Source organism: Peromyscus californicus, unplaced genomic scaffold (genome assembly GCF_007827085.1).
Source record: "Peromyscus californicus insignis strain IS unplaced genomic scaffold, ASM782708v3 Scaffold_6__1_contigs__length_162567912, whole genome shotgun sequence".
NCBI classification, from domain to species: Eukaryota; Metazoa; Chordata; class Mammalia; order Rodentia; family Cricetidae; genus Peromyscus; species Peromyscus californicus.
The window spans coordinates 150,022,312-150,034,770 of NW_026294584.1; the positions used below are offsets into that span (position 1 = coordinate 150,022,312).

At 42.9% G+C, this 12,459-nt stretch overlaps 1 protein-coding gene across 1 annotated transcript in view; it reads left to right on the forward strand.

Annotated features, from left to right (window-relative positions):
* Positions 1 to 12,459, forward strand: part of Dera (deoxyribose-phosphate aldolase) — a 79,646-nt gene that overhangs the window by 32,530 nt on the left and 34,657 nt on the right. Inside the window, exon 6 of the mRNA XM_052720640.1 lies at positions 8,958 to 9,086. Within this exon, the coding sequence (XP_052576600.1) occupies positions 8,958 to 9,086 (129 nt within the window). The remainder of the gene's footprint in view (positions 1 to 8,957; positions 9,087 to 12,459) is intronic.

The following is a 12,459-nucleotide window of genomic DNA, read 5'->3' on the forward strand; positions in this document are numbered from 1 at the left end:
TGGTGATGGAGTGGGGGCAGCATCGCAGAAATAGAGTCTGTCATCAGACTGAGGGAAAGGTTCATCAGTGGTGAGGGAGTTAAGATTGGGAAGCTGTGGTGAGCTGTTGCATGGTGGGGGGCCTGTGGACAGCAGTTATGTACTGCACCTCAAAAGGCTAAAAGGAAAAATTTTCAGTGTTTTCACTGTAAAGAAATGACAAGTGTCTGAGGAGATAGATATGTCTGCTTTGACATAAATATCAAACAAAAAAACATACATGCATTGAAATATCTCGTGGTACCCCATTAACTGGAGCAATTTTTGTATTTTTATTTATCAGTTTAAAAAAGTAGATGTAAGGAAAACCAAACCAAAACAAAACAACAAAAAAAGCAAAACAAGACCACAATGCGATCAGACTCTTTCTGCTTCCTGTCCACGCCCCCGCCCCCCCAAGCTGTTGATGCACGCAGGCCTCCTGGGGAGACTGAGTTCTTTGATTGCTGTCATAGACACCCCACCCACACAGCCTCACCTGGTTTCCAACCAGGAAGGATGGGCAGAGGTTGGGTTCTGCCTTCCACGTCTAGTCAGCATGGTGGTAGGGGGAGGGACCCCAGGGACAGGCTGGAGATGACTCCTGTGAGTTGTGTGACAATATTGATTAAGTACCTGCAGTGTGATATATCCTGGGCTTCTGGTACACCCCCTTCAAAATCCTGAAAGCCTCATTATAAGTCACAACATTTATTATCAGATTTTCACGTGACCTCACCGCCAGCCACTTTGCTGGTGTGTGTGTTTTGTTAAGTTTTGCATTATTCTGACTAATTTGCAGTCGTGGTGTTTGAATTCTGTTTTTATTTGTCAGTCGTCTTTTATATTCGCCTTCCAAATTATTAGTTTTCTGGTACGTGTCAAGAATTGTTCTTTCTTTCTCTTTAAATGAGGAATTCTCAGTTTTGTAATGTTTGAATTTTTAACAATGAACATACATTACTTGGAAGTGTGTGAACAGAAAAAACAATACTAATGACTCTAGGGGATAGAGTGATGAGGTAGGCAAGGTCCTTCCTGTCGGGACTTCACTGAAGGATTGTTTATCATAGCCCAAAATCTGGAACCTTAGGCTTCTAACAACAGGAAAATGACTGAGTACATTTTTCATTTGTATGATGGAAGAGTGTATGGCCATTAAAAATTATGTCATAGACCTCTATGTAAAAATATAGAAAGGAAGCTGTAACATGAGGGTAAGCAGGTTCTAAAATATGTTCCATATAAAACCATGTTTCAGAAACTTTCAGCACCATAGACTGGTTGGTGGTCACAAAAGCTCTCCCATAAGAAAAATACTTAGATTCTAAACAAACTATAAAAAATATCAAATTCAGTTTTAAGTTTTAGTTTTGAGTAATTTATTTAAACTTACAGAAAATTACAAAAATAGTGTGCTGAACTCAAGTTTATGCATCACTCAATTTCTCCTGTTATAAAATTCTGTTGTCTGTTTAGCTTTTTTGTTTTCCTTTTCTGCTTGTGTACACACACACACACACACACACAAACACACACACACACACACACACACACACACACACGTATGATATGATATGTATACTTTTTATAAACTATTTGAGAGTAATTTATGTACCTGTTGACTCATCACCCTTGAATACTTTGCTGTGTATTCTCAGGCAGTGAAGGCAAGATTACACCAAGCCGCAGTATTATGTCGTGTTTGACCGTTAGATGAACAGACTTCGTTCAGGTTTTTCAGGCACTCAGTGGCATCTTTACGAATCTTTTTTTCTTCTTCATTGGACTGGCCCCCACTCTTTTCTTGTTTTTGAAGAGTACAGGCCTCTGTTATTACTGATTTATAAGCTGTGTTTCAGGGCCTGTGGATGTAGCTCAGTTGGCAAAGTGGTTGTCCAGCATGCATGAAGCCTAGGTTTGAGCTCCAGTATCTCATGACACAAGAGTGGTGATGCATGCCTGCAGACCTAGCCCATGGGTGGTGGGGCAGGAGGATGGAGTTCAAGGTCATCCTCACCTGTAGAGCAAGTTGGAGACCAGCCTGGGCTCCACACAGAGCCCCAAGCTCAGATTGGTTTGGAGTTTTCGTCTATTAGGTTCAAGTTATGGATTTTTGATAGGAATACATGCTGAAGTTTCCCCCTGTTCTTTGGGGGTCACAGGGAGTTAATCTGTCCAGTTCTTGAGGACGTTAAATCTTACTGGGCTAGGATGATTTCTGCCAAATTTCTCCAGCATAAAATTGGTAAATATTTTTCATTTTAATAGGTAGTTAATGTAGATTATGAATAGCTATCATTTCAGACTATGTTAATACCCCAGTTCTGATCCAACTTGTATCCAGAATTTCACCATCCGTTGGTAATTCTTCAGTTATTATTCCAATAGTTGTTGCCAAATGGCAATTCGTAGTTACATCATTTGTTCTAAACTTATCGTCCTGCCCACTTGCCTCCTTTCCTGCTTCTCTGTTTCCCCCTCCCTTCTCTCCTTCCTTTCTGTAAGAACTCAGATTTCTTTTATACTTGGCAGTAATCTTTTACTATCACTATGACACTTTCATAATGCACACCCTCATGCTTACTCATATCCACACACCATCCTCTCCCACCCCCCTTGGGCCACGCCCTCCCCTCAGGACATACGTGTGACTATGTAGAGGAACTCATGTGTCTTTCTCCCCGTTCCTCTCCTTCCTCCTCTCACAGTCCCCATTGTTAGGTCGTAATACCATTATTATTTTCGATACTCTGATATTTGGCCCGTGGGAACTACTTCAAACCAGCTCCTGTGTCCTTTCAATATTCCCATCGTTCTTTAGAACTTTTCTTTGTTATAAAAGATAATCTGGGCTTATTTGACTCTTTAAAGCCTTGACCCTCTTTTCCAGGAGCTCTGATCCCTTTCATCGAGGAAACTAAGATCTGGATGCTGCATGCACGCACCGCTGTTAAAATGTGTTGTTGCTAGGGGTGCTCAGTGGTCAGACCTTGCAAATGCTTGAGTGTAAGTGTAGACACCACATTCCTGAACACACATCTATAGGTGTGTCTCCATCTGCCTGCCTGCCTCTTCCTTTGTATGTATGTATACATGCATATATGTATGCATGTATGTATATGTGTATGTATGTATGTATCTTAGAGCTCTTGAATTCACAGATAATCTCTATTATGATCCAGAACCTCAGGTATTATCCTCACATCCCCCTTCCCATATTTGTGTCCTTTTTTCATGTTACTGAGAAATCTTATTCCCATGAGCTTCAGTATAGTCACCTATTTGATCAGTGTTCACCTGGTCAGTTCCATTGTATATGACATTCTTGAGACCCTGAACATCTCCCTGGCCCAGTACGCTGACTGTACTCAGCAGATCCTACCCAGAGTTCCCAGCACTCACTGGTTAGAGTGACGGAGTCCATCCTCATCCCTCAGAGGTGCCCCAACCCCACTGTGACGTACTAGTTTCTGCCTGTCTGCTCTCAAGGCTGTGGTGGTTGAGAATGCCTGTCCCTCTGCTCTCCTCAGAGATCTGCCCCGAGGCGCTTTCTGAGTTGTCTAAGTCAGTGGCAAGGCCCGCACTCTGAGTTCCAACAGTTTAAGCTGTTAGAGTAAACCAGAGCTTACTCCTCATCTTCCATGTGCCTGTTATTAAAGGCGGATCGGAAAGAAGCACAGTTAATTGATTACTTTCACAATCATCCGAATAATTGCTTTTACATTATTTCTTGGAACTTGAAAAAACGGCTGTGAAATGAAGAAAAGTGGAACTTGGGAAGTTCACTCACTTTGTCAAGTGACATCTCTACTTAGCAGACAGACACAGGCTCTGGAAAGTCCTGATAGAAACTGTGAGCACTGCAGTGCCTTGTTCTGCCAGAGGCCGTGGAAGAATTAAAACATGGTGTGTGTGTGCGTGGACACATGCGAGTGGGGGTGTGCATGCATGTGTGTGTGTGCATGTGGAGGCCAGAGGACAGCCCAAAGTATCATTCTTTGGTTGCCATCCACTTTATTTATTGAGACGGGGTCTCTTTCTGGCATTGGCTTGCTGATTCGTCTAGGATAGACGTCTAGGCAGCCACTCTAGGGACCCTCTAGTCTCTACCAGCGCTAAGATGATTGTTGGCGAATGCCATCACACCTGGCTTGTTTTCTCTGTGTATTCTGGAACTTTCTTTAGCCCTCAAAAATGTTAATATATGGAAGTATACAAAAATAATTATTTTATATTCTTGAATGACCTTTGAACTTTTCATACCCTGGAATGAAAGCCAGGATTTCAGTGCCCAACTGTAAGTGAATAATTTAAACTAGATGAGAGTTGTACTCTTTTCAGAATCTAGCTTTTGATTACTTGTGAAGTTCTTCCATTTGTTTCTGGAAAATGTGTTTCATTTGTAGTATTCACTTGTGTGTTGTGTGTGTGTTTGTGAGTGTGAGTGTTTGTGTGTGTGTGTGTATACACGTGTGTATGGGACTCTGCACTGGAAATATTTGAGGATGTACAATCTTTTATTTTTTTATTTTTATGTGTATGAGTATTTTGCTTGCACATATGTCTGTGTATTATGTGCCTGCCTGGTACTCATGGGAGTCAGAAGAGAGCTTCGGATCCTCTGGAACTAGAATTTTGAATGATTTTGAATCACCATGGGGGTGCTGGGACTCAAACCTGGGTCCTCTGCAAGAGCAACCAGTGCTCTTGACCACTGAGCCATATTTCCAGCCTGAGGAAGTACAACCTTATTCAGAATCTGAAGACATGTTATGGACTAGAGATAAGATTTTAAGATCTCTGCACATTGCATCTTTCATGTCTGAAATATGGCAGTAACTGTCAGCTGTCTTACGGGGTGATTCAAACGATGTACGGGAAACTCAGTATTTTGAAAGGAAGATGCTTTGAAAACTTCTTTGAGTAATCATACCTCATGGAGAATCGTGTTGGAAGGGGCATCTCTTTCCTTTATGTCATCATTGGTAACATTGTCCACTCAGATAGCAGTACAGTAGACCTGTACCATATTCCTGTCATTTCCTTGGGGGTCGGGGTGGGAGTGGGGAGGGGCGGGTAGAGATGAGGAGAGGGTGACACATTCTTCTTGCTTCACTCATTTGTGTCCTGAGGAATCCATTGAGTGTGGAAAGACATAATTTGAGTGTGGCTGGGTTATATTTCAGCCATCAAGTTCTTTGATTGGCATGTACCATAGTTTCCCAGTGTCTGTCACTAACGTCAAGGTGTTGTCCATAAAGCTACCCGAGCACTGATAGTTCTTCTTGTGGTTTCATTGGCTTGAGCTGTGATGAAGTGGGTGGTTTTCCTTGTGTGTAACATTTGTAAATTCTCACTATGGTTTCATAAATCTTGGGACAATTCTTAGTTTGTTTTAGCCTGTAAAGTTGTTTTTGCATCTCTGGAAGTATATAAGAAAAATATGGGAAACTATTAGTAAAGAATAAATGCCTATGAATTGCCTCATTCTCTTGAAGTCACATGGATTATTTTATTGAATCTTCCAGAGATACACGAGCAAACTAGCCCCTTTAAGTAAATAGTCTAGAGAAATGGAGTAATTCTATCACACTTAGACAACTCATAAATAAATAACAGAAAAGCCAGAGTCTTTTCTGTTCAGAGGAAAAATAAAAAAAAAAAATGGGACAGAGCGATGTCTCCGTGAATAAAGGTCTGTTGCTCAGCCTGATGACCAAGTTCAATTCCTGCCCACATGGTGGGAGAACCATCCTGGGGGTTGTCTTCTGACTCCCCCCACCCCCGCGTCCCGTACATAGGCATACAGTAGACAAAAGCCTAATAATTATACAAATAAAAGAAAAAAATGATGTATTGTAAACTTTCCCCAAGACTGCTTTCTTAGATTCTTTCCCAAGAGGTTGTATATTATGTTTTTGAAGGAGTTCAGATTGGAGCGGGAAAGAGGTAGGCTCAAGCAGTAACGTGCTTGCACACAGGATGTGAGTCTGAGCCCCAGAACCCATATAACAAAGCAGGGCATGGTGGTTCCCATTTGTAATCCCACCTCTGGAGAGACACAGACGTGCTGTAGATGAATTTTTAAGCGGTCTTATTAAATAAAAAACACTGAGCCAAATATAGTGGTGAAAGCCTTGGAGAGATCAGGGAAATAGGAATAGCCACCAGCTAACCTTACCTCACCACGCTGCAGCTTCCAAAGTGAGCTACTTCTTGTCTACCCATGCCTTTATTGCCTTGCTGTTCTGTCCTCTCACTGGCTCTTAGCCCAGCTACCTCACTTCCTTGTCACTGCCTATCTGTACAGACCTCCAGGTCTCTATGGTTGGTACTGGGATTAAAGGCACGTGTCACCACACTTGGCTCTGTTCCCTACTGTGGCCTTGAACACACAGAGACCCTGCCTGTCAAGTGATGAGATTAAGGGCGTGTGCTACCACTGCCTGACTTTTGTGTTTACTTAAAATGGCTTGCTATTTCCTCTGATCTCCAGGCAAACTTTATGTATTAACATACAAATAAAATATCACCACATTTCAGCACAAATAAAATATCATCACAATTCCCCTTTTTTGTCTAATAAAAATAAAAAAAGTTATAACTAATATAAGAAAAACTGTATACAATAAGTACAGTAACTAAATACAATATATACAAGCAACGTGTAGATACCTGGGGTTCACTGGCCAGCCAGGCTAGGCAGTCAGTGAGCTGCACGTTCCATGAGAGACCCTGTCTCAAGGGAATAAGGCAGAGAGTGACAAAGAGGGACGCCCAGTGTCTCCCACCATCCTGCTTATGCACCGCGTGCACAAAAAATAGAATGAAACCAAGCTCTAAAGATGTTTTGTCAGGAATGTATGATACTGTTATGTCACAAAATTAGTAAAACGATGTGACAAATTGGCACATTGAGAATGGAAGGGCACCAAGGCACAGGTGACCCCTTTGGAACCCTTCCATTTGGGTTATGAGTTAAAGAACATACCCTCCAAATGGTGAAGTCATAAAATACATTGAGTTTTCCTGGTTAATTTAACTACAGGTAAATAAAACCTGCTTATTAAAAAATTATGTTCATTTAAAAAATGTAGTATTTTCTTTCCATAAACATGATCATAATCAATGGTTTAAATTTTTTTGTTCAAATCATTTTACTTTAACAAAAGCTGTAATTAAATATTTTCAAGGTTTTATCCATATAGTAGAGTTTCTGGTCCCTATAGGGAGTGGGTCAGGCTGTGGAATAAGATTTGTTTTTTATTAGACATCACAAGATGGGAACTCATTTTACCAAAATACTAAAATACTAAATTTCTTAGTGATGTTTGAGCTTTTTGAGGATTCACAACATGCCAGGCAATATACAAAGTACTACACACACACACACACACACACACACACACACACACACAAAATTTTCATAATAACCCTCTAAGGTATGTATTATACTCTAAGGACAGGACCATGACAGAGAGAAAGGTTGCCTGAGGTCCTGCCAGTTTTTCAGTTCGCCTCTGTCTGCCACGAAGCCTGCTTTCAGGGTATTAGCTTACTGGAGAGTTTTAAGTCGGAAGTTAACTTTAGGTTAGCATTCTTGGGTTCTTAGACTGTAAGTCACCTTGCATGTTGCTCTTCAAGAACAATGTCCTCTCTTTAGATTCAATACCAAGAAACATCCTTTCACCTAGAGTGACTTTCCTGAGTTCTAAGGATATCAACTGTAGGAGATTATGATCTAAGACCTTCCTATACAGGTGTCGTGGTGGGCACTTAGGTCAGATGGATTTCCCACAAGTCAGGTGAAATGGGCAGGGGGCTGGAGGTAGACAGTGGTGTCACATCAGCCCTGTGAGGACAATCTGGTGGTGGCAAGTCTTCAGTCTTACCTGGCACCTGTGTGTAAAACAGCTTCCCCTAAGACACACCACTTTGGTCCTCATGGTAGGATTTTCCATTTCCTGAGTTTAGAGAGTCAGGCGGGCAGTATGATAGACTGCTAAAGCTAAAACCCCTACTATTATTGACAGAAGATTGTTAAATAGTTTTCCTGAAAAGTTTGATACACATTGGTTTTTGTTTACCAACATTTTTGGTTTTTTACTAGTATTTTTATTTTTGTTTGATATATTTTTATATTTTTGTTTCTATTTTGTTTGCTCATTGGTCTGTTACCTTGAACTGCTTTCCTTAATTTATTTTGTTGTCTGTGTATATGCACATATCTTTGTCTGTTTTGTCTGTCTTTCTGTTTAATCAACGTATCAGGCTGTTTTGCGGTACTGTTTGGAGCTCTCAAAGGCCTGAAGTGATCTTGGGTTGGGCTCAGTTGAAAGCCACGTCAGTGCACAAACCAAAACTTCAGTCATCTACATTTAGCGTTGCCTGGCCAGGCGCTTCACCTCCTAGTCAGGGATATGCGCGTGAACTGTCTTCAGTAGTGGGCAGCCTGTTCTTGCTGTACCATTGATAATTTCCCAAGAAAGAGTTACTTTATATTCTAACAGGAGAACATGTTCCCTCGGAGTAGAATTAATAGGAACCCCAGGATTTTTTTCTCTAGCTTGCAAAGTGGTATAGTAACTATATGAGTGGCAGGTAAATTTGGTTTTATTTTCTCCCTCAGGTCATAATCATATGGAAAAGGTAGAAATTATTTATAATTTGCATGTCCTTATAATGATATTTAAGAAGCTTTATTACTCTAGACCCCTAGGCCAGGGCTTAGTAACAGTTTTATGGTGGCAAACCTGGTGTTCCTTGTAGCAGAATGTGAACTGTAGCAGAATGCTGTGGGCGATATTAAATTGGGGTGATGTTTAGTAAGTGACAAATGTTTTATGTTTCCTAAATCTGAAGTGGGTTCCTCTGGCTCTGAAGGGTTGCCAAGCGCTTGTCTGCTTTGTAACTGCCTCAGTGATTTTCTTCCCCAGCCCTCTACGATGAGATCAGTCAGTTCCGGAAGGCCTGTGGGGAGGCTCATCTCAAGACCATCTTAGCCACAGGAGAACTCGGCTCTCTCACCAACATCTACAAAGCCAGCCTGGTAGCAATGATGGCAGGTGAGTTTTATGTATTCAGACAGGGTTCCTGCTGGATTGAGGGTTTTAGGAGAAAGGAGCAATGAAATCATTTGCATGTTATTGAAAGTGCTAACCCCTTGGGGAAAAAAAAAAGAAACTTTTTTTTGCAGGAGAGATGGGACGTCTTATGCGTACATACACAGAGTGAGGTGGTCAGAGACTCAGGGCTGCCCTACACCTTTATGCTTGTTTATGTGTTTGCTCGTGGCATTTTTTTTGCTGCACTATCCTTAGGTAGCAGTAGATGGCGCTCTTGTTAGCAATTTGCCTTTTGTGCGATTTGATTATTCATTCATCAGCACATGCTGGGCAGGATTTCTCTGTGAGTTAAGAGTTGAGTTTTTCTCCGAGGTCTGCCTCTGTGCTCTCTGAAGCGGCCTCTGCTTTTGTTCCTGCAAATATAAATAAGAATTAGCGTGGAGTTGTTTTTTGTGCTTTCACGTAGAAGTTGAGTCGTTGCTGTGTGCACGCACAGCAGATGGATCCACTTGTGAGCTTTCTCGTTGGAGTTCAGCTGTACTCCTTCTGACCTCCACGACACCAGGGGTCCTGCGGTCGTGTTTCCCCCACTGGATGACTTCAGCGCAGTTCTCTGTCCCGACTTTTGGCCCCTTGCGGATCTTCTCACCTTTGTGCTGTTAAATGATCTTTCCGAAGTGATGATTTGGTCATGGCATTGCTTCACTAACATCTCGTAGTTGGTCCCCTTCCTCTTGCCGATGGAGTGACTTCCTGGGTCCCTGTCTGTTGCCTTCTGCCATCTCATTTTCCTTCACCCCTTAGAATCAGCCGTGTAGAGCGACTGGAAGCTTCCTCAGGCTGCTGGCATCCAGAGCCTTTTCATCTTTGTTTGTGTTGGGCCCCCCGCCTAGAAGGCCTTCTGCCAGAATGGCCGTCCTCCTTGGCACGTTTGGCATCAGTATAGCCACACCAGTGTCCGGCACCATTCCTCCTCCACCGCTTGGATCAGCCTCTCCCTGTGGGCCCCAAATCCTTTCGGTTAAGTCTCTATTAGATGGCATGCCTTACTGTGCGGGGGTGAGAGCTGGATTTGGAGGGGCCCCGCACTGGGACGAAGGTGCCCGGTTTCCCTGGTTCAGGCCATCCATTGTGGTGCCCCTATAGGTGTTTACTTTGTGTGCCTTTTGAATGCTCTGTCGGGCCTAGTGGACGGGCCCCTGGAACTCTAAGGGCGCTAGGGCCTGGTCACTGCTGCTGGATGCCGTCATGTCTTTGACCATTTGTGTCTTTTGTCGCCGAGTTTCTAAAAATCCAAGGCTAACTAGGAAGGAGTGCTTTGCGCAGTAACGGCTTTGCACAGTGGGGCTCTCTGGGACGCTGGTGTTCAAAGGTCCACAGTAGCAAAAGGCTCACTGTAACTCAGAGGGACTGTGTAAAGGCTCTCAGTGTGTGAGCTGGACATGTGGTCCCCTTTTGTGTTCTTTGACAAAGCAAGAGACTGTTAGTCCAGACAACAAAGTAGAAGTTGAGGCCACCTGCTGGGAACTGCAGTCCCGTATGCCAGCAGCCATTTGTGGTGCAGCCCTTGAGGGTGCTGCTGTGTCGGCATGCATACAAGGCTGAGGCACTTATTGGGGCCACAGCCGAGCCACCCTTGAGGTGTCTCTTACCCCGACTGTGACACCATCACAAAGATGGTCAGCCAGTCTGCTCTCTGCACCTGCCACTCAGAGGGCCACCTCCACCCACTCTACCCCAGGGGCAACTGGCTAGAAAACTGCCCCCACCAAAATCATGGGCTTCATGATGAAATTTTCAAACACACATTATCATTGGACTCTATTCATATTGACTCTTTCCATTATTCTCTCATCCTTCGCCCCTCCTTAAAGCCAGCTCCCCCTGCCTTGTTTAGTGTGTGTGTGTGTGTGTGTGTGTGTGTGTGTGTGTGTGTGTGTGTGTGTATACATACATATATTTACACATATATTGCATACACGAGAATTACTGTCTCTTGTTCTTACCCTCCTTGTCTTTTAGACCTCTTCACCTCTCACACATTAATGGTTCCTCTTCTGCTTTCATAGGAGAAGTATATTGAGTCCACATAGAGAAAGGATGTGGCTGGATAAAGTCACAGTGTGTATAGATACTGCTTTTTTTCTTAAACATCTAGTCTGGCTCCATTCTTGGGCTGTTGTGAGTAAACATGAACACACTGGTGTTTCTGTTTGTGTTGACTTTGATTTCTTTGGGTGTATATGCTGGAGTGATACAGATGGGTTACACAGCAATTGTGTTTTCAGTTTTCTGAGAACCTCCTTCCTGGTTCCCTTCAGGACCACACTAGATTTTCCTGTGTGTGTATGTGTGTGTATGTGTGTGTGTGTGTGTGTGTGTGTGTGTGTGTGTGTGTGTTCCTGGGATTTGAAACTGGGTTCATACAGCACTCTACCATTGACTTATATCATCCTTGTTGACACACCAGTTTTAATACCCCCTATCTTCACATCAGCCAAGGTGCTAGTATTAAGAGGCGGGACCTCGAGAAGTTTTCACATCTGCCCTTTTGTGTAGATTAGTGCCATTCCACGGGTGTGAGCTAGTGTGGCATTTGTTTAACTCACCCATGTCCCCCTCTGTCTCCTGTGTGCTTTGCTGCCTTGTTTGAAGCAGCACAGAGGCCCTCACCAATGCTCTGTTCCTGGACATCCCAGGCTCCAGACCTGTGAGCCAAGTTCATTTGTTTTTAATAAATGCTGGGTGCAGTATCCCATGACAGCCTCAGAAAGGAGGTTGAGAGTCAACTAAATGATTTGAATCCTACTTTTGTATGAAGCTGTCGAATATTCTTTGAGAATATTTCTGGTGAAGAAGCACAATTAGAGGAAGAGCTGGGCTCTTCTTTCCCTACATGACTTGACTGTGCGCAATTAAAGTAATGTGATTATTAAACAATTGAATTAAGGTATGAGAATACATTGTAAACTATGTCAGTAACCTTACAAGTGATTGCAATCTCAGCACGCCTTCTGTACTGTCCTATTAGTACGAAAGGAGGCACAACTGAATCTTTCTGCTAGGCTCTTAGAGGCATTATTCAGAGTATCGCTTTTCAAAAGCAGTTGACTGTGTTCCCAGGGGATGTCATGTTCAGATGTGCTTTTCTGTACCCGTCCCAGAGCTTGTATTTACAGGGTTGTTAGAAAGTTTTAGATATGAACTCATTAGAAAAGAGAGCTGTAAAAGGAATCTGGGTAAGACTCACCAGACTCACCATGAGTTGTGATCCGTTAGCTGTAGTTTTGATACAGTTCCTGGCCTTGCACACCTGTCACCTCTCGTAACTTCTGTACCCTAGAAGTTCTAGCAGCCGCATGAGCTTTTCTGA